The sequence below is a fragment of the Gopherus evgoodei genome, chromosome 3 (assembly GCF_007399415.2).
Source record: "Gopherus evgoodei ecotype Sinaloan lineage chromosome 3, rGopEvg1_v1.p, whole genome shotgun sequence".
NCBI classification, from domain to species: Eukaryota; Metazoa; Chordata; order Testudines; family Testudinidae; genus Gopherus; species Gopherus evgoodei.
This window is the reverse complement of record NC_044324.1, coordinates 44,667,794-44,694,073: the sequence shown is the minus strand read 5'-3', so window position 1 is coordinate 44,694,073 and position 26,280 is coordinate 44,667,794. Positions and strand designations below refer to the sequence as shown.

At 39.9% G+C, this 26,280-nt stretch overlaps 1 protein-coding gene across 3 annotated transcripts in view; it reads right to left on the bottom strand.

Annotated features, from left to right (window-relative positions):
• The window catches only part of EIPR1 (EARP complex and GARP complex interacting protein 1), a 169,828-nt gene that overhangs the window by 121,113 nt on the left and 22,435 nt on the right, over positions 1-26,280 (bottom strand). For all 3 annotated transcript variants that reach the window (XM_030555501.1, XM_030555499.1, XM_030555500.1), the window contains one exon: positions 24,731-24,863. In XM_030555501.1, the coding sequence (XP_030411361.1) occupies positions 24,731-24,863 (133 nt within the window). The remainder of the gene's footprint in view (positions 1-24,730; positions 24,864-26,280) is intronic.

The following is a 26,280-nucleotide window of genomic DNA, read 5'->3' as shown; positions in this document are numbered from 1 at the left end:
GTGGAAGACCATATCAAAAGCTTTGCTAAAGTCAAGAAATATCATGTCCACTGCTTTCTCTCTATCCACAGAGCCAGTTATCTCATCATAGAAGGCAGTCAGGTTGGCCAGGCATGACTTGCCCTTGGCGAATCCATGTTGACTGTTCCTGATCACCTTCCTCCCCTCACCTGCTTCAAAATGGTTTCCTTGAGGACCTGCTTCATGATTTTTCCAGAGACTGAGGTGAGGCTGACTGGTCTGTAGTTCCCCAGATTCTCCTCCTTCCCTTTTTTAAAGATGGGCATTGTATTTGCCTTTTTCCAACCGTCCAGAACCTCCCCCGATCACCACAGTTTTCACTGCATGACACAGCCCCCACTGTAGATTCTGCCACTGACCAGTAGCAATCCAGACTTTCAAGCTTCCAGAATGCAATTGCCACTCACTTCTCAACCAGCAATGCAGCTCTCATTCTGGTGTCATTGTGCTCGAGCAAGCTCAGCACACAGATCCAGGAATGTGGCCTTTCATATCTGAAAGTTCTGCAGCCACTGCTCATCATCTCAAACCTTCATTATGATGTGATCCCAGCAGTCGATGCTCTTTTTTCAGATATATAGATATATATTAAATATATGATGTATATAAATCATGAGTGGTGTGGAGAAAGTGAATAAGGAAAAGTTATTTACTTGTTCCCATAATATAAGAACTAGGAGCCACCAAATGAAATTAATGGGCAGCAGGTTTAAAGCAAATAAAAGGAAGTTGTTCTTTGCACAGTCAACCTGTGGAACTCCTTGCCTGAGGAGGTTGTGAAGGCTAGGACTATAACAGGATCTAAAAGAGAACTAGATAAATTCATGGAGGTTAAGTCCATTAATAGTTATTAGCCAGGATGTGGAAGGAATGGTGTCCCTAGTCTCTGTTTGTCAGGGGGTGGAGATGGATGGCAGGAGAGAGAGATCACTTGATCATTACCTGTTAGGGTCACTCCCTCTGGGACACCTGGCATTGGTCACTGTCGGAAGACAGGATACTGGGCAGGATGGACCTTTGGTCTGATCCAGTATGGCCATTCTTATGGTTCTTAACAGTCTAATTATATATTATGTGAAAAATTATTTCCTTGTTATCAGTTTTGAATTAATCATCTTTCAATTTCATTGAATGTTCCTGTTCCTTTGTTCTTGTGTTAAGAGAGAGAACAGAAGTTCCTGATCTATCTTCTCTCAACCATTCATTATTTTGTATACCTTTATCATGTCCCCTTATTCATCTAATTTTAAGGTACTTCTATGGCTCTTATGAGTGAGTGCTTCCCAATTATTAATGAATTTTACTCTCATAACATTCCTGTAATGTAAGGAAATAATATCCTCATTTTACAGATTGGGAATTGAGGCACAGGACAGATTAAGTGACTTGCCCAGGGTCAAAGAGGAAGTCTTGTGGCAGAGCCAGAAATTAAATCCAAAGGACTTTACTTCTTAGTCCAGTGTTGTATTCACTAGACCATTCTTCCTACCCTACATATAGCAAGTTCATGTAGATATCTCAAAAATTCATCACCAATTAATATCAATTCCATACAAACAATACTGACAAAGGTCATTAACAAGAGCACAAACATCTGATTATCTGATTTAGAAAACATATTAAATACTCAATAGTTTGTGTGTATGGTCAGTATACCTTATCCCCATAGGATAAGGAAAGAAACATTTTTAGTCCCTACCAAAACTAATTCTAACTTTTTTCAGCCTACTTTCCTTCACTTTTTCCTATATAATTGAGACTAATGACCTAACCAATGTCAAACACCAATCCTGAATAGTGCCTTTGTGACCAACACACCACATTCAGATTCTGAAGCTTTTATTTTTAAAAGGTTTATACGGTTAAGCTTGCAAGCATGAACCAAGTAGTATAAGTCCCTGCAGTAAGATCTTCCTAAGCCCAAAAACATACAACCTGTAGCAATTACTAATGTTTGTATCCAGTCTCCCATTCATTTAACTGTGGTGTTGATTCTAAAACCTAATGACAATAACAAATGTCAAGGAATGATTCTATTACTGATCATTTTATAAGATGGTATGGAGAGCAAAATGAAAGTGAAACACAAAGGAATTGGGAGTTGCTCCAGGAAGGAAAATACAGAGAGAAGAAAGGAAGAACACAAAGGCAGGAAGGAAGGGAGAAAAATAGAAAAAAGGATGACCAAAAAAGGGCAGATGTAACAGTGGTCAGAGAAATAGGTTTCTCTGCTGAGTGATGCTAAGCTGGAAAACAAAGCACCTCACAAATTGTAATATTTACAGCAATAGTCTACCATGTTTACTGATGTTGAGGAGTACCTTGTTCTGCAGTATTCCCACTGTCTTCCATGGACCTATTGTAGAGTAAGGTACTAGGCAACATCAGTAAAGGTGGCACAGCCCACCCTTACATTTTTAGTTACTACATAAAGGCCATACTCTATTTCTGAAACTTAAAAAACAGATCAGCCCTGCCTCCCCACCCCAGCCAATATCTACTTCCTCCAATTTGTTCTCTCACAGGAGAGCTTCTTTGGCTATAAACCCTCTGACCATGTGGAGTTCCTCCATTACAAATATGATCTCTCCATCAACCCTTACATTTTTTCTAGCAGAACAACTCTGCTTCTCTACCCTTTTGAACTCCTATCTCCACAATCCCAGCCACTCATTTGCCATATTTGACTCCTCCTTTTAAAACCTCTACACCTTTCCTGCTTTCCCTTCTCAGTCAGGATCTCACTAATGTTTTCAGTGAGAAAGTTAATGAGATCTAATATGACTTATTCAGTGTCCTCTTCCCACTCACCTTTGTCCCCTTCCCTCTAATCTCTTCTCTTACTTCTCCCTTGTCACTGAGCTAAGTTTCTTGACTGGTCCTTCTCCTGTAATGTCTACCTGCCCAAGTGACCGCATCCCATCTCCTTAACTCACGTCTCAACCCTCACTTCCTCCCTTACCCATCATCTCAGTCTCTCACTCTGCACAAGTTCCTTCTCCTCACAAGCATGCTCTAATAACTCCCACCCTTGAATCCATCTGCCTCTCCTGGGAGAGCCCCATTCTCTCCAAATATGATTAATATACAGTCTACAACCAGTGCCTTGAGTTCCTCTACTTCAAACTTTTTTTTTTAAACCCTCCAGTCTGACTTCTGCCCTCTTCACTGAAACTGTTCTTCTAGTCTCAAATGACAAATGCTAGCACTTTACACCATTTCCAAACGTCTTTGGACTCCCAGTATGAGACCATTGACCACTCTCTACTTCATTAAATTCTGTCCCTCATTGGCTTTTAAATTAATAAGAGAACCAGGAGAGAGCACTGACTCCAACTGCTCCTTCACCATCTCCTTCTTTCAGCATCTCCCAAGACTCAGTCCTTGGCCCTTTGCCCTACCAGATCTGTTACTATCAACAACTGTATTTGCTCATAAATCAAAGACCATAAATTCTTACTTTTTTCTGGCTATAAATGGCAGTGTGTGTGTCAGAGCAGTGGGTCTTCCCTTTAGCAATCTCCTCACTTGAGGGTAAATAAAAGGGGCAGAGAAAGATGGCAAAGCAGCTTCTTTAGATAGTATGTCAACCAAAAACAAGAACAAGATTCACCTACACCTCCTCGCTGAACAAACTATGTGCCCACAAATAGAAAAGGTTTATTTATTTTATATTCCCAATGTCAGAGAAGAAGAATATACTGGAATTGCAACAGGCAGCATCACCAATGAATCCATGTATTTCTAAAGGTTCCATAATTCTGCGTATCCACAAGGTTTCTACTTTGCTCACCTAGCCCTGGAGTTAAGGTTACACATTTGTAGTTTCCTGTACATTTAAATACAAAATTATATTAGCTACCCTCTAGTCCACAGGTATTTTCCCCCATCATCAGCATGCTTTAAAAATCTCTTAAAATGACTTTCCTATTTCCCTGGATACATTGTGAAAATTAAGTAATGCAAAGAGAATATATGGAGTGTATTTCATCTAGGCCTTGTCAGCTTTTCATTGTTTTAATTTCCCTAATATCTCCGCTCTAGCATAATCTACAGTCTTTTGAGCATTTCACCTTAATCTAGTGAAAATTTTATCCTAGTCTAAGACATGATGCTCATGACCACAAACAGAATTTCTTTCAGGCTCCTAGTAATATCTGCTATACACTTCAAATGCTTTCCATTGGTGGGGGTGTCATAAACAGATAGCTAAGGGTTAATGTCTCTTTCACCTGGAAAGGAGTAACCTGAAACACCTGACCAGAGGACCAATCAGGAAACAAGACTTTTTCAAATCCGGGTGGAGGGAAGTTTTGGGGTGTGAGTTCTTTGTTCTTTGTCTTGTGTCTGTGCCCTCTTGGCTCTGAGAGTGATTTTTCTGTCTCCTGGTTTTCTAATCTTCTGTTTCCAAGTTGTAAGTACAAGGACAGTAAGACAATAAGTTTATATTGTTTTTTTGTATTTACATGTGTGTAGTTGCTGGAATGTGTTAAATTGTATTCTTTTGGAATAAGGCATTTATTCACTTTTTTTTCTTAAGCAATTGACCCTGTAGATTGTCACCTTATACAAAGACTATTTTTAATGTACTTGTCTTTCTTTTTATAAAGCTTTCTTTTTAAGACCTGTTGGAGTTTCCTTTAGTGGGGACTCCAGGGAATTGACTCTGCAGCTCACCAGGGAATTGGTGGGAGGAAGAAATCAGGGGGAAAATCTCTTTGTGTTAGATTTACTAAGCCTGACTTTGCATACCCTCTGGGTGGCGGGGGGGGGAGAGATTAGCTCTCTCGGTACTTGTATTTCCAGGACTGGAAGCACGGAATCTCCTAGGGTCATCCAGGGAGGGGAGCCTGGGAGGAAGTAACCAGGAAACAAAGGGAGGGGGTTATTTCACTTTGTTGTAGGACTCAAGGCATCTGAGTCTGGGGGTCCCCCGGAGAAGGTTTTGGGGAGACCACAGTGAGCCAGGCACTGTATAATTCCTGGCTGGTGGCAGCTTTATGAGGTCCAAACTGGTAACTAAGCTTGGAGGTTTTCATGCTAACACCCATATTTTGGACGCTAAGGTCCAGATCTGGGAAAAAATGTTATGACAGGGGGGTACTGAATAGCTGTGCTTGGATGGCTACTGGTTTCTTATATATCTGAAGACTAATTTATCTTCATTATTTGACCTATTACTACATCATTTCTCTCATTCATTCATATCTTTATTTTGCAATTGCATTCTTGATCCTAACCTTGTCCCATCTTCAGTTTTCCTTGATATTTACAGAGTATATTTTCACTAAGCTGTTTTCTTTTTGCTAATTACTTTGTCTTCCTTTTTATTCATACTTTAAAAATGTCAATCCTGCCCAGTTTTAATTTAGCAAAGGTGACTGTTCACTTTTAACTGACTAGAGCTAGTCAGGATAATATGGCCAATGGGAGTGCAATCATCCCAGCATTGTTCTGCCAGTGCTCCTCATTTAACTAGAGCCTTTTTCCTATTTCACTAGTGGGCCTCTCTCCAGAATATACTATCATCTGTGCCAGACTGGAGATGGTATTTTTGTGATATGGACAAATATCCATGGGGAAATGAAACCAGACAACCAAACTCATTTCAGTTTTGACCTAACCAAGATGAATGTAGGTTTTCAGAAATGGACTGTTTGCCAATTAGCCTAGTGAGCTACAATTATTCCTTATTACCATGATTACTAAATGGTATACAAAACCTATGAACGTAGAACCACTTTCTTTCAACTGTCCTCTATTTCCCCCCAACCCCTCCAAGACCATCTGATTTTTTTTTGAAGCATAGTCAGCAGTTTACTGAAATTTACCATTCTGTGTTTAGTGTCAAATTTAATTTCAAGCCCAATAAACTGTTAATTGATTTCTCAAATTCTTAGCTACTTTCGGGTTTTCAATCATAACCCCTGTTCTGCTTAAAATGAAGTTTAATATGGCTTCTTTCGTGATTAATTCACATACCTATATGAAGTGAGAGGAGGGAAAAAACCTTGATGCATCAGTATCTTTTGTGAATACATTCTAATATTGCTTACAAGTGCAGAAATTCATCCTGGGTAATTTAACTCTTCTCTTTACCGTTACTTGAGTCTTACTTCCCTCCCGCTCCTTGTACATGCATTCAATGAGCTTTTAATCCATTTCTCTGTGTACTTGGCCTCCTCACAGCTTCAAGTATTCCCCCTGCGTGCCCCAAGAATTAAAGAGTCATAATTTGTTAAATGCAACTCGTCTGAGCTGTATCAATTTTTTTTTGTCATACACACATGTAAAATCCCCTTGTCTACACCAGTTTATGATCTCATCCAAAGCCCACTGAAGTTGGTCGCAGTCTTTTAATTGACTTCCGTGGGCTTTGGATGAGACCATATGCTACCATGCTCTCAAACTTTTAATATGTCTTGGTCCTACAAGACTTGAAGAAAGAATTAGTAGTATCCAAGAAGAGACAGCTAGCTACTAGAGAGCCCTATTGCCAACCTGCCCTAGTTCCTTAAATTTGGTTTTCAGATTAAAGTAATTCTATGACTTTCTTGGACATAACCTTCCTACATTATGGCAGTATTATAAAGAATAGCAGGTAGCCTAATACCTGTAGTTAAGGATGGCTAACACTTTCCATTCTAAGACCCTGTTTTCAGTTGCTTGTAACCTTGCAAACCTTTAACAGTTAGGGCTCAAGTTTTCCATGCCATGTGCCTGCTTCAGACTGAATTTTCTGTTTTTGAAAGTTTCATCAAAAATGACTCAACTGTTTCTCAAAAAGAAGCTAAGGAAAACTTCTGCCCATAACAAAAAAAAAAATCTTAAATTATTTCACTTGAGAAGCTCTAGAGAGTCTCCTTGTATTGGAGCAGGGACTTGAAATTTGGGAGCTGCGTCAGGGATGAGTCCTTTCTCCATGAAAATCCAATTAAATAAGGCCAAATTATAAGCCTCTAAAGTCTCAGTACACATACACTGAGAAACATTCAATTTTGTCAATCAAATTGAAGACTCAATACTGAGCACGCTCCAGCCGAGACTACAGAGTCTGAGCAGGACTTTCCATGCAATTGCTCCTTCCCCTGTCCTGGGTACCAGGAACAGGAACTGAGAACAAGACGTTATCTGGCCTGTGTTCTTAATATGCCCACTACTGGTGTGCAGGCAGTGAGAAGGAAAAAGAACATGCTTGAAGGGATCAGAGACAAGCAGTCTGTAATACTGCACCAGCGCAAACTCTTCTCAAAAACAGGAATGGTGAAGCCGTGTTCCATTCCTCTACCAACAGCAAATAGCCATGAAACCCACCCACTTGCAAAATGTGTGCCTCATGTAAGTCTAATGGCTGCCCCACATAGAGGATGACAACCAATTGCTATCATCAATTACTCTGTTCAGATAGAAGAAACTCTGTACTACAGATTTAAAGGTTCCAATCCTGCTGTTAAAACATGTAGATATCATAGGGTTTTCACATCATGGAACTTGTATTTTCCTTTTTTTAATTACATACAAAAAACATTAAAGAACCCACAGTGTTGCAAAATCAGTGCTCAAAGTTAGAAAGCAGCAGAACGACCAACATGGAAAACCAAGAATTACGTTTGTCTGTGCAACCTTAATTTGGCTCCCTTGTGCACATACATTACAATATAGTCTTTAATTACATGACCACATATTTATGTTTAACTTTCTACAGGACCACGGCCTAATTCAATGCCAGAATGGATAGTGCTCAAAGGAAGCAGGATTGTATAGTGAATGAGACTGACTGTAGAGGCTCTTTACACAAACATCCCACACACAGATGGAATACAAGCTGTCAGGAACACTATCCCTGATGATGCCACAGCACAACTGGCTGCTGAGCTCTGTGCCTTTATACTTACACACAACTATTCAAATTTGATGACAATATATATCTCCAGATCAGTGGCACTGCTATGGGCACCCGCATGGGCCCAACAATATGCCAATATCCTTTATGGCTGACCTGAACAATGCTTCCTCAGCTCTCGTCCACTCACGCCCCTTCTCTACCTACGCTACATGATGACATCTTCCTCATCTGGACCCATGGGAGGAGACTCTGGAAAAATTCCACCATGATTTCAACAGCTTCCACCCCACCATCAACCTCAGCCTGGACCAATCTACACGGGAGGTCCACTTTCTTGACACCACGGTGCAAATAAGTGATGGTCACATTACCACCACCCTATATCGAAAACCTACCGACCGCTATGCCTACCTTCATGCCTCCAGCTTCCATCCCGGATACATCACATGATCCATTGTCTACAGCCAAGCACTGAAGTACAACCGCATCTGCTCTAACCCCTCAGACAGAGACCAACACCTACAAAATCTCCACCAAGCATTCTCAAAACTACAATACCCGCACGAGGAAATAAGGAAACAGATCAACAGAGCCAGACATGTACCCAGAAGCCTCCTACTGCAAGACAAACCCAAGAAAGAAACCACAGGACTCCACTGGCCATCACATTACAGCCCCAGCTAAAACCCCTCCAACGCATCATCAAGGATCTACAACCCTCCTGGACAATGGATCCCACACTTTCACAGGCCTTGGGTGGCAGGCCAGTCCTTGCCCACAGACAACCGCCAACCTGAAACATATTCTCACCAGTAACTGCACACCACAGACCATAATAACCTCTAGCTCAGGAACCAATCCATGCAACAAACCATCGATGCCAACTCTGCCCACATATCTACACAGTGACACCATCACAGGACCTAACCAGATCAGCCACACCATCACTGGTTCATTCACCTGCCATCCACCAATGTAATACCGCCATCATATGTCAGCAATGCCCCCTCTGCTATGTTCACGGCCCAACTGGACAGGTCTCTACGGAAAAGGATAAATGGACACAAATCAGACATTAGGAATGGCAATATACAAAAACCTGTAAGGAGCACTATCAACCTCCCTGGCCACACTATAGCGCACCTTAAGGTGGCCATCCGCAGCAAAAAAACTTCAGGACCAACTTCAAAGAGAAACTGCTGAGCTTCAGTTCATCTGCAAATTGACACCATCAGCTCAGATTGAACAAAGACATGTGAATGTCTTGCCAACTACAGAACCAGTTTTCTCCTTCTTGGTTTTCACACCTCAACTGCTAGAACAGGCTCATCCTCCCTGATTGAACTGACCTCGTTATCTCTAACTGCTTGCTAGCATATATATACCTGCCCCTGGATATTTCCACCACATGCATCTGAAGAAGTGGGTATTCACCCACGAAAGCTCATGCTCCAAAACGTCTGTTAGTCTATAAGGTGCCACAGGATTCTTTGCTGCTTCTTGAGACTGACTGTAGGATCCCTGCCTCATTTCTTGCAGAATTTGGAAAAAGTGTAGTAAATGAGGTATTGAATTGTAGAAAGAGAATGGAGGTTCTCATGCTTAAGGCAGTTGACTGGATTCTATCCCTGCCTCTAGCATGGAGTTTCTATAGAATGCTAGTCAAGGCTCTTAAACAAAAACAAAAACACACCAAACTTTTCACAGATGGCCATTAATTGTGTTTTCACTTTTTGGGTGCCCAATTTGAGACACCTGGAGTCTAATTAGCAAACATGCTGAGTACTCCCTCTAGTGCAACTGAAGTCAATGGGAGCTGTGCTCTGAACAAAGTGCTATACAATGCCAAGTACTCTGACAAATCAGTCCACAGCTTCTCAAACTGAGTGCCCAAAAAGTGTGCACTTTTAATCTTGATGTGTATGTGCCTCTGTTTCCCATCTGTAAAATTCAAATAATACCTTCTCATCTCAGAGATGTTGTGAAAATAAACTCAATCATTTTTGTGAAGCACTAAGAAGTTATAATGATGAACACCATAGATAAGATTGTACTCAGAGCAGTGCTTGCACTGTGTGTTGTAAACCAGGCCTGCAGCCACATATTGAACAAAGGATAAAATAAAATATTTAAGAGCTGTTCATTCAGTGTGCACAGCACATTTTGTTGATTGAATGAGGCAATAATCTTGTAGAAAATGTGTGTCATGTCATTAAAGACTTATTATAATGCATCTGCACAAGAGGGCAGAATTAAGGTTGCACAAGCATCCTTATTTCTGGCATTTCTTAATAATTGATTGCCTGACTTTGCAACCTTAGTGTTCTTTTTAAAAAATAGGGGGTGGGGGTTGTACATAACATGTAGTTTGCTTTTAAGGAAAGGATAGAGGGTCATTACTATAATAGTAAAGCAAGGAATATTATAAGTATTGTCTAACGTCTCTATAAGGTTCTTTTATTTGCCATGCCCCTCTTTACCATGCTAGCTAGTAAGGATACACAGACCACTGATATGAATGAGTGATTTTTAAATTTATTTTGCAAAGTTGATTTCAACAGAAGTTGAAACATGAGAAGAGCTATTGTTTTTCTAAAAAGATTTTGGTGGACTTAGATGTTAAAATCCCAAGAGGAAAAATTTGATTTGTTTCATGATCAATTGTTTATAATGAGTTAATTCATGCTCTATTTCCCTCTATCGTGAAGATCCATGCAAATGCTCCATTTCAAAAATCTAAAGGCTAGGTAATTTTTAGCAGCCTTAGGTTGTGTGAAATTTTCTATGCTGCAAGAAATCTTACCCCAGGAGTATGTGAAGGGAAAAGTTACTTACCTTGTATAATTATACTTTTCTGAAGACACGATTGTGCAGGAGTCTCACTCCTAACAAAGACAAGTTGAACCCCAAGCTCTAAACATTTTCTTTATTTCATGATAATATTGTCAAAGAAGCAGAAGCAGATGTAAATGTTTCCTTTTCTAAAAGCACCATCTGTGCAAGATTTCTATGCCCGGGTCATGTCCAGACTAGGAAATCAGATTGTATTTTAAACTGTGTTATCTAGCACATTTTAAAACAGGTCCTTGTACCTAGAATAGACACAGGAAGTTGTGTTTAAAAACATTATCGCGTTGTAGTTAATCTTGGGTGCCGCCTTAGGGACAACCAGCTAACACAGTTTAAAACAATCTATTTTCCTAGCGTAGACATGGCCTTGGAGAGCAGCAAGGCCCAACTATCATCTGCCGAGTCTTACATCCTTCTGCTCATGGAACCATTCAATACATAGAACCAAGGATCAATAGATACTGCTGGAGACCAGCAGCCAAGGCGCTTCTGAGCCAGCAGCAGTCTGAGAGCTGAAAGCCCAGCAAAATGAAAAGAAATTAAATGAGAACAGAACCTAATGCAAGGTGAATAGAAGGAGATTAGTCAAAGCAGAGTGGAGCTGAAATGGGATTAAGAGCCAGAATGGGAGATAAAGTAGTAGATCACCAATGGTAAAGAAGAATATGACCAGAAGATTTCAAGGGCAGTGGTTAATTATATCAAGAGTGGCAAGTGATCAGAAGGAGGGAGTGGCTCACACTCCAACCCACTACCATCTTTAGGAACAGAAAACATGTCATTGATAGGGGTGGAAGTTGGAGTGGTATCTGCCTGTCTCACTTTAGGGAACTTATATCTAGGAGTGAGAAATATGCACAGATGGTACTCTTTAGAGAAGACAAAAAACTAGTTTCTTGCAGATCAATGAGATTGGGAATTAATGCTGTAAAAAAGAACGGATGTTGTAGAAGTGTAGTATCTGTAAAAAACTGATATATATCCTTACCTAAAGCATGAAAATACACACAAGACCACCTTAGGTCATGACTAATTCTTTGATGAGCATCACTTGTCTTTGGATGCAGTGATTTATGGCTCTAAAACATAAAGGAATCTCCTGTGTGAAAGTATCACTTTAATGCCATTGATCCTGAAATGACCTCCAGATACTGGGATGGAATATTATTTCCAAGTTTACAAGAAAATAGTGGCCCTGAACAGTTTTCATTACAATCTGTCTTTAAATAAGAAAAATAAAGGAAGAAAGGTATGGCCAACTAAGTAGTAATGAAAACCTGATAAATCTCGATAAATCTAATAAAAAGCAGGCAAGAGAAACACATGGAAAAAATAAATTTATACAAAACCAGCAGGTCCAGATGCATACATTCCAGGGTGTTTAGAATTAGCTACTTAAGCCATCTACAATTACTTCTGAAGAGACAAGAAAAACTGAGAGATACCAGCAGTCTGGAATAAAAAACCGTATACAAATGTGGAATGTATTGGCAAAGAAATAAGGAATACGAATTCATGATAAATACAAAGTTGGGCACCTAAAAATATTAGCATGACAACTGCCCCCACTGTAGATTCTGCCACTGACCAGTAGCAATCCAGAATTGCAAGCTTCCAGATTACCACAAGTTTTCAAAGATAACGGCCAGCGGCTTTGCAGTCACATCAGCCAATTCCCTCATCACCCTCGGATGCAGCAGATCTGGACCCATGGACTTGTGCATGTCCAGCTTTTCTAAATAGTCCTTGACCTGTTCTTTCACCACTGAGGGCTTCTCACCTTCTCATATTATTGCTATAAAAATATTATTGCTTATATTGCTGTTAGTTAGTTTAAAATTATGTTATTGTAAAAAACATAATAATAGTAATTCCTTTCATGTCCATGCTAATCATGCATTGTCAATATATCCAATAAAAACTCCTAAAATTAAAACATCTAACGTAAAATCAAAAATCCATGGCTTAATACAAATAAAAATTTAAAAATATCTGTTGTACTAAAAGTACAAAAAAAGGTAAAAATAAAAAAAAAAAATTTGTAGGGAATCTTCATGCATAACAGCAGCAAAGAATCCTGTGGCACCTTATAGACTAACTCCTTGCATCTTAAAACAGAGAGGAATTAACCTTCCCCCCACCAATCCCTGGTGAGTTCAGACCCAATCCCCTTGGGTCTTAAACAAGGGAAAAAAATCAATCAGGTTCTTAAAAAAGAAAGCTTTTAATTAAAGAAATAGTAAAAATTATGTCTGTAAAATCAGGATGGAAAATGTTTACAGGGTATTCAGATTCATATATCCTAGGGGGACTCCCTCTCTACTAGCCTGAGATTCAAAGTTACAGCAAACAGAGGTAAAAATCCTTCCCGCAAAATACACATTCACAAGTCAAGAAAACAAACTAAGACTAATCTGCCTTTCTAGCTAGTACTTACTATTTTGAACATGAGAGACTGTTTCAGAAAGATTAGAGAAAGACCTGGTTGCATGTCTGGTCCCTCTTAGCCCCAAGAGCGAACAACAAACAAAAAGAAAACAGCACAAACAAAGACTTCCCTCCACCAAGATTTGAAAGTATCTTGTCCTCCCATTGGTCCTCTGGTCAGGTGTCAGCCAGCTTCACTGAGCTTCTTAACCCTTTACAGGCAAAAGAGACATTAACCCTTAACTAAGTCAGTGTCATAAACAGATAGAACAATGCTTCCTCAGCTCTCATCCCCTAACACCCGTACTTTACTTGTGCTACATTGATGACATCTTCATATCTGGACCCATGGAAAAGAAGCCCTTGAGGAATTCCACCATGATTTCAACAATTTCCATCCTTCCATCAACCTCAGCCTGGACCAGTCCAAACAAGAGATCCACTTCTAGACACTACAGTGCTAATAAGCAACAGTCACATAAACACCACCTTATACCGGAAACCTACTGACCGCTATACTTACCTACATGCCTCCAGCTTTCATCCAGACCACATCACATGATCCATTGTCTACAGCAAAGCTCTAAGATACAACTGCATTTGCCCCTCAGACAGAGACAAACACCTACAAGATCTCTATCAAGCATTCTTACAACTACAATACCCACCTGGTGATGTGAAGAAACACATTGACAGAGCCAGAAGAGTACCCAGAAGTCACCTACTACAGGACAGGCCCAACAAAGAAAGTAACAGAATCATAGAACGTCAGGGTTGGAAGGGACCTCAGGAGGTCATCTAGTCCAACCCCCTGCTCAAAGCAGGACCAATTCCCAACTAAACAGAACGCCACTAGCTGTCACCTTCAGCCCCTAACTAAAACCTCTCCAGCACATCATCAAGGATCTATAACCTATCCTGACGGACGATCCCTCGCTCTCACAGATCTTGGGAGACAGCCCCCCAACCTGAAGCAAATACTCACCAGTAACCAGACACCACACAACAGAAACACTAACACAGGAACCTATCCTTGCAACAAAGCCTGTTGCCAACTCTGTCCACATATCTATTCAGGGGACACCATCATAGGATCTAATCACATCAGCCACAGTATCAGAGGCTCGTTTGCCTGCACATTTACCAATGTGATATATGCCATCATGTGCCCCTCTGCCACGTACATTGGCCAAACCGGACAGTCTCTATGCAAAAGAATAAATGGACACAAATCAGACATCAAGAATTATAACATTCAAAAACCAGTTGGAGAATACTTCAACCTCTCTGGTCACTCGATTACAGACCTCAAAGTCATAATACTCCAACAAAAAAAATTCAAAAACAGACTCCAATGAAAAACTGCAGAATTGGAATTAATTTGCAAACTTGACACCATTAAATTGCGCTTGAATAAAGACTGGGAGTGCATGGATCACTACACAAAGTAAAACCTATTTCCCCATGCTAATTTTTTCCCCTTCTATTACTCACACCTTCTTGTCAACTGTTGGAAATGGGCCATCCTGATTATCACCACAAAGGTTTTTTTTCCCCTCCTGCTGATAATAGCCCACCTTAACTAATTACCCTCGTTATAGTTCAGTATGACAATACCCATTTTTCATGTCTTCTGTGTATGCATATCTTCCTACTGTATTTTCCACTGTATGTATCCAATGAAGTAGGTATTAGCCGACAGAAGGTTATGCTCAAATAAAATTTGTTAGTCTCTGAGGTGCGACAAGTACTCCATATTCAGTACAGGTATTGAGTTTTTCCTAATTTTTCCAAGAATGAAGAGATACTTGGAATAACATGTTTAGTATCTGAGGGGTAGCCGTGGTAGTCTGGATCTGTAAAAGCAGCAAAGAGTCCTGTGGCACCTTATAGACTAACAGACGTTTTGGAGCATGAGCTCTGAATACCCACGAAAGCTCATGCTCCAAAACGTCTGTTAGTCTATAAGGTGCCACAGGGCTCTTTGCTGCAGCAACATGTTTGATCTCTCTGATTTCACATGCAGAAAATTTTATTTTTCTTCAAGAGTGACAGTTTTGACCAGAGCTATTTCAGAGACTTCCCATCAACACCTGGTATGTCTCCAAAACAGGACAGTAGTTTGCCATTATCAGCACAACACACAGATCCAGTGGGATGAGTATGGACATCCTCCCTCTGTCAATGGGCAGGGAAAGTGCCATCACCATGAAGAACACTTTCTCTGTCCCATGACCTGGACTGAACTTCATTTGGCAAAGATCCATAATACTGATGTGGATAGGTACATGTAAAGGTAGTTCTTTGTCAGCTTCCCAGTTATCTTGTTAAAAAATGGGAGGCTAGATAACATATAGGACTTTATAATCTTTGGACTAACCAAACCTTATATATTAAAAAAATACACAGACAATAGCTTTAAGGCGGTAAAAGTAGCATTGACACCCGCCATCAGTAGGGGTCCTGGGTGCTGTTTTCACCAACAATATGCACCAGTGTCAATCACAGGTAGTGAAAGATTTCTATCAGCACTTTTACAGTGTCTTGCTCCATAAAATGTGCCAGATGCCATAAGGTAGTGAAGAGGTTGTGTTTTCTGTCTTACATTTTGTATATGGCTCCTGATTCCAAATATGGCTTTGTGCCTCTTGTGAAGGTGGTTTCCCAGCCAGATGGATGATTCCTACCGTAATTGCAGCTCTGGGAGCAGCAGCTACGTATTCTGGGAAGGAAAAGGCAGGAGTAGATCCTAGAGAGAGGCTCTGACACTTTAAAAGCCTGCCAGAGCTACTGATGAGCATCATCATTTCCTTACTCTTGAGGAAATATACAAGACTCTCTGTAGAAGCACACTCCTCTTGACCATTACATTAGTTCATAGCGTCCATAAAACAGGAGACATGACCAAAAACATCACAACACTATACAATACTGGAAGTCTGCTTTTTCTTCTCTTAATACTATCATATTATGAAGTGATACATGTGACCCACTTCTTCCATTTTAGATCTTGATCTCTGAATGGTGTTACTTTCTGTACTGAGTGTCTGTTTCTCTTAGCCAGTTCTTACCATACTTTGAACTAAAATTAAGCAGACATCCTGTGGGTTACAAACCATTTTGTAGTACCATGGCTATCCGTGCCGTCTCTCAAAAAATATAATATAAGGAAAGCATCTGAGTAACGACATCCATTAAATAGAACCAAAATGTTAGTGCCTTCTGTTGATTAGATTACTATAACATAACATCTAAATTACTTAATAAAGTTAACTTAATAAAGTTTAGATGTATAACACCTAAATAACTTAAGTGCAAAAGATTGTATGAAAATTGGAGGGAAAGGTATCAAAGAGCCTGCAAAAAATATTTTCACCCTAGGCCAAGAAGGTAAGGAGAAAAATAGGGAAACAGCTACGCTCAAAAAATAGTTTAGGGAAACAGAGTACTCAAGATAATCTTGTAGCAACACAGGACAGACTAACTGAAATTAGAGAGTTTAGGAAGAAAAAGTAGTCAGTCTCAAAAGTGATACATCAGATTGAATGAAAAACACTGAAACAGAGGCAAGATTACACTAATATGCATGTCCACAATATCTGTTGCAAAAAAAGAAATGCATTAAGCCAGACAACAGCCATGTGATATAAGTAGGGAATATTATTCAAGTAGTAAAAAAAAGGGGTACACAAGCTAAAAAATGGAGGTTCAAATTTCCTGATAGCCTGCAAAAATAAAAAATGCAATTATGTCTATCCATTTAAATATATAGAAAGAAATAATTAAGATTCACAAATACTTTGATACATATATACTGTGCCTTTTTCTGTGTCAAGGTTTTTTCCCCCACTTTGAACTTTAGCGTCCAAAAATTGGGGACCTGCATGATTACTTTTAAGCTTAATTACCAGCTTAAATTTGGTATGCTGCCACCAGCCAATAATATAGTGTTTGGCACACTTCTGTTCCCCCAAAACCTTCCCTGGGGAACCCAAGACCCAAATCCCTTTGATCTTATAACAAGGAGAAATTAACCATCCCTCCTTTTCCCCTCAGACTTTCCCCTCCCTGGGTTGCCTTGGGAAGCTTCACACTGATACAAAATCCTTGGATCTTAAAACAAACAGGGATTAACCTTCCCCCCCTTCCTTTCCCCACACCAATCCCTGGTGAGTTCAGACTCAATCCCCTGGATTTTAAAACAAGGAAAAAATCAATCAGGTTCTTAAAAAAGAAAGCTTTTAATTAAAGAAAGAAAAAGTAAAAATTATCTCTGTAAAATCAGGATGGAAAATGCTTTACAGGGTATTCAGATTCATACAGACTCGAGGGACCTCCTGCCACCCCAGCCTTAGATTCAAAGTTACAGCAAACAGAGGTAAAAATCCTTCCAGCAAAAGGAAAAGCATTCACAAGTTGAAAGAAAACAAACAGAAGACTAATCCGCCTTGCCTGGCTATACTTAGAATTTTGAAACCATGAATACTGATTCAGAAAGATTTGAAGAGTCTGGTTGTACGTCTGGTCCCTCTTTGTCCCAACAGCGAACAACGAACAAAACAAACAACACAAACAAAGACTTCCCTCCACCAAGATTTGAAAGTATCTTGTCCCCCCATTGGTCCTCTGGTCAGGTGTCAGCCAGGTTCACTGAGCTTTTTAACCCTTTACAGGTAAAAGAGACATTAACCCATAACCATTTGTTTATGACATGTCCCCCAAATCTCAGACAGTGTGGAACCACACTGGCAGTAATTTCTTCCTAGAACTTTAGAATAAACAGATTAATAAAACACATGCACCTTTACATATACTACTAATTGTGTAAACTGTAAGACTTTTTACATTTTAAGGACAATTTTTAACCAGTTGATTCTGGGAAACTTTCACGGGAGAGTGCATTAGCTACTTTGTTAGAAGCTCCTGAAATGTGTTGAATTTCAAAATTAAAATCTTGGAGAGCTAAACTCCATCGAAGCAGTTTTTTGTTGTTTCCCTTGGCAGTATGAAGCCACTTTAGCGCAGCATGGTCGGTGTGTAGCTGGAACTGCCGTCCCCAAACGTATGGGCGTAGCTTTTCCAGGGCATACACAATGGCATAGCATTCTTTTTTACTGATTGACCAGTGGCTTTCCCTCTCAGACAGTTTCTTGCTGAGAAACACGACAGGATAGAAGTTTTGATCCGCTCCTTTCTGCATTAAAACTGCTCCTACACCACACTGAGATGCATGTGTGGTTACTAGGAATGGTTTGTGAAAGTCTGGGGCCCTTAGGACACGGTCAGACATGAGTGTCGCCTTAAGCTGGGTAAAGGCCTTCTGACAATCATGGTTTATGAAACAGTAGAAAGTCACAGTTCAGTCTTGACTTTGGTAGCTAAATATACTTCAAAAAAGTAACAAACAAAAGTTATTCCCACTGAGTTTATTATCCAAGGCTTTTTCGTATAATAAGTTTGCTCTTGTATTTAAGGCGACTTGTATAGAGGAGTTCATAAGTGCTTTACCCATTAGCTTTCTCTCAAAGAGCTTTGAAGTGAAAGTGTAATTATCCCACTTTTCTTCTTCCCCAGATTTTGCCCATCATTTCAGTAACTTCAAAGATAGCTACTAAAAATGGGCACAAGTCACATTTCCTTACATTCTTTTCCTGTGTCCTGAATTAGCACAGCAAATCTCTCTCACACACGCACAACCTTCATTTTGAAGCGTTATTGCCATCTTGCTGAAGTACAAGTGCTGGCAACAGACTTTTTCAGTCCCAGTTTGAAGAGGGGCAGCAGATAACCCAGACTGACCAAACTGGACAGACTTATTTGAAGTGGGGGAGGGAGTGTGCACGTGTGTTTTTTTTCTTAGAAGGGAAAGACAGTGACCTTGTATTAATTACCTAGTCTCATCCAAAAAAATTCTTATCAATTTCCAGTGAAATTTAGCACCATAACATCTTTTCAAGTATCAAAAATACAAACAGCACTTATGTAATTGTCCATTACATATAAGACATCTCCCTATGCACTATAATAATCAAGTTAAAAACAAAACAAAGATGTCTGAGATAAGGCGGCAACTTCTGCTATGAATGACAAACTAATTTACAAGTAGTTCAAACAGAAGAGATCGAGAAAGAAGGAAAAATACAAGATTAGAATACCATCTCAGTTTTCCATTTGGAAGTAATGTGATTTAGTAAACACTAAGCAGAGGAGCACAGCTGATGAAATGGTCTGTGGAGGTAAGGAGGTTCATAGAAATAGGGAGACACAATATAGTGCAGTGACTTGAAAGCTAAAATTAATATTGTGGTTGAAAATGGGAGCCTATCTAAATTTTCCAGAAGGAGTCTTATGCTGCCAATTGAGAGATGGCTTCAATATGAGTAACTAAGGCTATCCTAAAACACCTCATATGTCTGGTGGCTAGACAAGAGGAAAGTCAGAGGCTCTTCTTACAGTGACAAAAATATGTCAAAGTAGTAGCTCTAAAAGGGTTTTGATTGTTTCATTTGCTTGCATTACTACTTAAAGTAAGTTGCCTGCTACATTCAATATTTGTTGTTATAAGAACACCATACTGTGTGCTTTCTACTCCAGACGTTGTTATTTAGAAACATCAATAATAATTTCTGAATCAGAATTTGTTGTCTCTTAAATGCGTGTGGCCGATTATTCTAAATGAAGATGCATGAAGCCCAAATAATACAACTTAATATACATAAATTAGTTGAAGTAAACAAACGTGAGCTAGAATACACACAGGCTAGAACAGAAAAAATAAACATGTGAACTAGACATGGGTCCAAGCTGCAGATATATATAAAAAAAAAAACAAATGGATATCGATTGAAACAGAATATCACAAAAAAATTGAGGTGTTTAGATTCAGCCCCATCATTTCCAGTATAAGAATATTAAATAAGCTACCTATCAAACAAATGCAATTCTTAAACTCTTACACATATTCCTATTACAAACAATGCAACATGATACAGTCTTTAATAGTAATTTTAGAAAGATTTTCACTGAAGTGCAATATTTTCTAGAAAAAAAGTCCAAAGGTAGCTGTAGACATAGTTTAAAACTATTAATTTTTACCTTCAAAGAAATATATAAATTGTATATGTAAAAACTGAAAAAAAATGAATGAGACATCATCTACCTACCTCCTCCACTTGCTTACAACTGTAAATTTAAAAAGTATCTACTTTGTTCTTTAACACATTTCACACTGTGCATAGTTCAAAGCTCTTTAAAATTAGTACTCACCAGCTCAAGAAAACTAAAGCAAAACAGCATTAAGAAACTAGAGGGTTTGTTTGTTTGAAAAAATAGTATACCTGCACATTACCAGGTGATCTTATCAAAGAGCTACTGAGAAACTAGCTTGAAGTTGTTTAAATAGGTATAGAATTTTAGAACAGATTCCAGCTCTTTCAACCTTCCCCATGGATCACAGGCAAGGTGAGGAAGTTATGCTCAATAAGTTACGCCAATACCATTTTGTCTCTGTCTTTCAGCCCAGTTCCTCCCTTAGAAAACTAAAAAGATTTGTTACTGTACCCATCCACTATGAATTAGTCTTAGTTTTGTTAAGCATAAGAAAATGTTATTTATGACCGTTTTTATTAATGGGTTAGAATACCAGAAGTAAGTGAGCAGAGTCTTAATTTCACAGATACAGCTACAAGGCTGAAGTATGAGAAGTAGCTGAGGCCCTGGATCTGTCTCGAGATTCAGGAAAATAAATATTAATTTATATTCCATTCACATTGAGATGGTTATCTTAAAAAAAAAACTATGGCCTAGAATTTATTTTAATGAAACTGAATATTTATTCAGACTAATATCATAGGTCCCTTTGCTTGCTGGAGATAAACTTCCCACTATCCAGTGGGAAAAGAGTGATTTTTTCAAGCCTCAAAATATGTAGTCTCCACATATTCTGGCCCAGGAAGTATACAGAGCATCTTCAGACAATAGCTTTGCATGCAAGTTTAGGCGGGCCAAGGAGTCTTAAGCTGTTGCTAGTGAGATATTTTAGGAAAAAACTATATAATCCTCTGTGTGTGTATGAGCAGGGCCAGTGCAACCTATTAGGCGACCTAGGCGGTTGCCTAGGGCACTAGGATTGGGGGGGGGGGGCGCATTTTCTTCGGCGGCGACCATGGCTGCCAGATCTTTGGCCGCCCCAGTCGCCACTGGCATTTAGGCAGAGGGAGCTGGGGCAGAGTGGCGCGGGGAGGGCCGCCTGCAGCATGTAAGGGGGGGGGCACGTCACGCAGGAGAACTCCCCGTCCCAGCTCACCCCTGCTCCGCCTCCTCCCCAAGCATGCCATCGCTGCTTCACTTCTCCCACCTCCCAGGCTTGCGGCACTAATCAGCGTAGGTATCGCAAGCCTGGGAGGTGGGATAAGTGAAGCAGCGACGGCGTGCTCGAGGAGGCGGAGCAGGGGTGAGCTGGGGCAGGGAGCTGCGGCACTGGTCCCTGGGCCGAGGAGGGGAGCTGCCATGGGTGGGGGAGTGAGGAGCTGCCGCAGGGCTTAGGGATGGGGTGGAAGAGAGGGGAGCTGGGAGGGGAGCTGCCGCAAGGCTCCCTGAGGGGGAGGGAGCTGCCGCAGGGGGGGTGCCTCAGGGTGGAGTGGGCATCTCAGAGAGGGGGGGAGTTCTGCAGGGCTCGGGGGGCACCTCAGAGAGTGGGAGAGTTCTGCAGGGCTCAGGAAGGGGGAGGGTGCAAGGTGGAAGTTTCGCCTAGAGCGCAAAACATCCTTGCACCGGCCCTGTGTATGAGTATGATATATGGTATCCAGATATATGTTGGGAAAATAACATCGCGAGGCACAGACTATCCAATAAGTTCCTGGACTGCACTGCAGACAACTTTTTATTTCAGAAAGTTGAAAAAGCTACTGGGGGGAAGCTGTTCTAGACTTGATTTTAACAAATAGGGAAGAACTCGTTGAGAATTTGAAAGTAGAAGGAAGCTTGGGTGAAAGTGATCATGAAATAATAGAGTTTGCAATTCTAAGGAAAGGTAGAAGGGAGTACAGCAAAATAGAGACAACGGATTTCAGGAAGGTGGATTTTGGTAAGCTCAGAGAGTTGATAGGTAAGGTCCCATGGGAATCAAGACTGAGGGGAAAAACAACTGAGGAGAGTTGGCAGTTTTTCAAAGGGACGCTATTAAGGGCCCAAAAGCAAGCTATTCCGATGGTTAGGAAAGATAGAAAATGTGGCAAAAGACCACCTTGGTTTAACCACGAGATCTTGCGTGACCTACAAAACAAAAAGGCGTCATATAAAATATGGAAACTAGGTCAGATTACAAAGGACGAATATAGGCAAATAACACAGGAATGCAGAGGCAAGATTAGAAAGGCAAAGGCACAAAATGAGCTCAAACTAGCTATGGGAATAAAGGGAAACAAGACGACTTTTTATCAATACATTAGAAGCAAGAGGAAGACCAAGGACAGGGTAGGCCCACTGCTCAGTGAGGAGGGGGAAACAGTAACGGGAGACTTGGAAATGGCAGAGATGCTTAATGACTTCTTTGTTTCGGTCTTCACTGAGAAGTCTGAAGGAATGTCTAATATAGTGAATGCTTACGGGAAGAGGGTAGGTTTAAAAGAGAAAATAAAAAAAGAGCAAGTAAAAAATCACTTAGAAAAGTTAGATGCCTGCAAGTCACCAAGGCCTGATGAAACGCATCCTAGAATACTCAAGGAGTTAATAGAGGAGGTTTCTGAGCCTCTAGCTATTATCTTTGGAAAATCATGGGAGACGGGGGAGATTCCAGAAAACTGGAAGGGAGCAAATATAGTGCCCATCTATAAAAAGGGAAATAAAAACAACCCAGGAAACTACAGACCAGTTAGTTTAACTTCTGTGCCAGGGAAGATAATGGAGCAGATAATTAAAAAAAATCATCTGCAAACACTTGGAAGGTGGTAAGGTGATAGGGAATAGCCAGCATGGATTTGTAAAGAACAAATCGTGTCAAACTAATCTGATAGCTTTCTTTGATAGGATAACGAGCCTTGTGGATAAGGGAGAAGCGGTGGATGTGATATACCTAGACTTTAGTAAGGCATTTGATACGGTCTCACATGATATTCTTATAGATAAACTAGGAAAGTACAATTTAGATGGGGCTACTATAAGGTGGGTGCATAACTGGCTGGATAACCGTACTCAGAGAGTAGTTATTAATGGCTCCCAATCCTGCTGGAAAGGTATAACAAGTGGGGTTCCGCACGGATCTGTTTTGGGACCGGCTCTGTTCAATATCTTCATCAACGATTTAGATGTTGGCATAGAAAGTACGCTTATTAAGTTTGCGGACGATACCAAACTGGGAGGGATTGCAACTGTTTTGGAGGACAGGGTCAAAATTCAAAACGATCTGGACAAATTGGAGAAATGGTCTGAGGTAAACAGGATGAAGTTCAATAAAGATAAATGCAAAGTGCTCCACTTAGGAAGGAACAATCAGTTTCACACATACAGAATGGGAGGAGACTGTCTAGGAAGGAGTATGGCAGAAAGAGATCTAGTGGTCATAGTGGACCACAAGCTTAATATGAGTCAACAGTGTGATACTGTTGCAAAAAAAGCAAATGTGATTCTGGGATGCATTAACAGGTGTGTTGTAAACAAGACACGAGAAGTCATTCTTCTGCTTTACTCTGCGCTGGTTAGGCCTCAACTGGAGTACTGTGTCCAGTTCTGGGCACCGCATTTCAAGAAAGATGTGGAGAAACTGGAGAGGGTCCAGAGAAGAGCAACAAGAATGATTAAAGGTCTTGAGAACATGACCTATGAAGGAAGGCTGAAGGGATTGGGTTTGTTTAGTTTGGAAAAGAGAAGACTGAGAGGGGACATGATAGCAGTTTTCAGGTATCTAAAAGGGTGTCATCAGGAGGAGGGAGAAAACTTGTTCACCTTAGATAGAACAAGAAGCAATGGGCTTAAACTGCAGCAAGGGAGATTTAGGTTGGACATTAGGAAAAAGTTCCTAACTGTCAGGGTAGTTAAACACTGGAATAGATTGCCTAGGGAAGTTGTGGAATCTCCATCTCTGGAGATATTTAAGAGTAGGTTAGATAAATGTCTATTAGGGATGGTCTAGACAGTATTTGGTCCTGCCATGAGGGCAGGGGACTGGACTCGATGACCTCTCGAGGTCCCTTCCAGTCCTAGAGTCTATGAGTCTATGTAATTTGTAACTACTATATTAAAATGTTTATGCACTTTCTAGAAGACATTAGTGATTCCAATTCACTATTTTGAAACCATCTTTTACATTATCAGTTTGAAAAAACAGTAAACATGAACTCTAAAAGTACTTAAGCCTATAAAAATATAGGTAGAAGGTAACTTTAGTTCAGTAAATTTAATTAGGGAAACAACTTACATTTATTTTTTAATCTTGTTTCAATCATGTATATTTAAGAAAGCGTTTTGGAAAAGTGCATATAATAGAAGAGATCCCATTTTAAGCTACTTGTATTGCCAGATGTACAGCTATTGTACATCCTACAAATATTAAAACACACAGGTTCAGATAAGTTGTTAAAATGCACTTACTTTTATTGTAGCAGGTTGCTAGCACACCTTTATCTGCAGGACTGGCACTAATGTGCCAAATTTCCCCCGCTTGATGGATGAGAACATTTTTGTTTATAATGTTATTTTCATCATCAAAATCTATTATGTGAATCTACAAATACAATAAAAAGATAACATTAGGGCTCCACTGTTTTCCTGTGGGTCTTAATTATACATGATGACAGCACAGAACCATGTAATATGAGTTTTATGACTTATATCTACTTTAATTAATTGTTATACTAACACTATAACTCTTTAATTTCATGCAGGATATTTTCTCTAAAGAAGTGATTATCTTATTGTGAAGAAATCCCTTTTGTTTATTTTCCCTGGTGTTGTGACTACAGAATACAACTGCATTTTCCATTTGATGGTTAACAGGAAATGAGCTACCAGAGCCCTTAACTTGCAGCTCACCACTTTGCTAGCAATTAACTGAAATGAAAGCATTCAAACCCTCCCATCTAAATGTCTAAGATAATTCTGTATCCAGATCAAAGAAATGAATCTCCCTTAAGTGGATAGAAAGAGGGATTATTAGTAGATGTAATAGGAAAACTGATGCCCTACTACAAGTTTTTCAGCACCCTCTCTTCAGCTACTGCATATACCTCTGCACTTTTCACCGACACGAGGAAATCTGTCACCATTTAAAATAATAGGGTAAAAAAAGTCAACCTTTCAACTTATAACAACGTAGTCAACCTAGAATCTAGCCAATTGTTTATAAGATTTAACAAGTGGTTTCAGGTGTTACTCACAACCAATTTTTTCTTTTGTTTTATAAACACTTTTCCCAATTTTTAAAAATTTGGTTTATTTCCTCAGCTACCATGTGGAAGACTCACATAAAAAGCAGGAGAAACTGACTAAGCCTGCCCCTGAAAAACACTTAACATGCATGAGTAACTTTGCCCTATCAGAGGTTCAAGAATAGAATCCTCCACATGGCTAAGAAGAAAAAAAAACAACAAAACACTAAAAACATCCTATTCCCTACTATTAAATTAGGTCATAATAAAAGCTTAGCCAGACAGTGCTGTAGGCCATTTTTTTGAAGCGTTTAATGTGCTAGATAGAACCAATCAGTCCAGTTTTAGGATTTGTTTGTTTAGTTTTGCAGTACTAAGTATTCCCTTTGCTAATAGACGATACTGCTCTCACTCCATCAACTCCCAACCATAGCAAGGGTTATATCCTCTAGTCTCTTTCATCTCAAGTTAGTATTCACCTTTTCCTCACTCTCTTCAGTGCTGCCATCTGCAATTACTGTCTTAAATTGGACTTTGGTTCCCCAATACCAGTACCATTCTCCTAGTCTCCTATCAGACTCTAAAACATCTAAGAATCTAAAATGCTCATCAGTTGCTCAAGGAATCATCTCTCTCCAGTCATCATTTGATGACCCAAACTATGAATCCATCTATGAAGTGAGACATTCATCCCCTTTACAAAGGCATATCCATCTTCATGTCCAATTTAAAGTGACCCTCTGCCTTTCAAAAAATTTTCCCTGGTTTCATGTT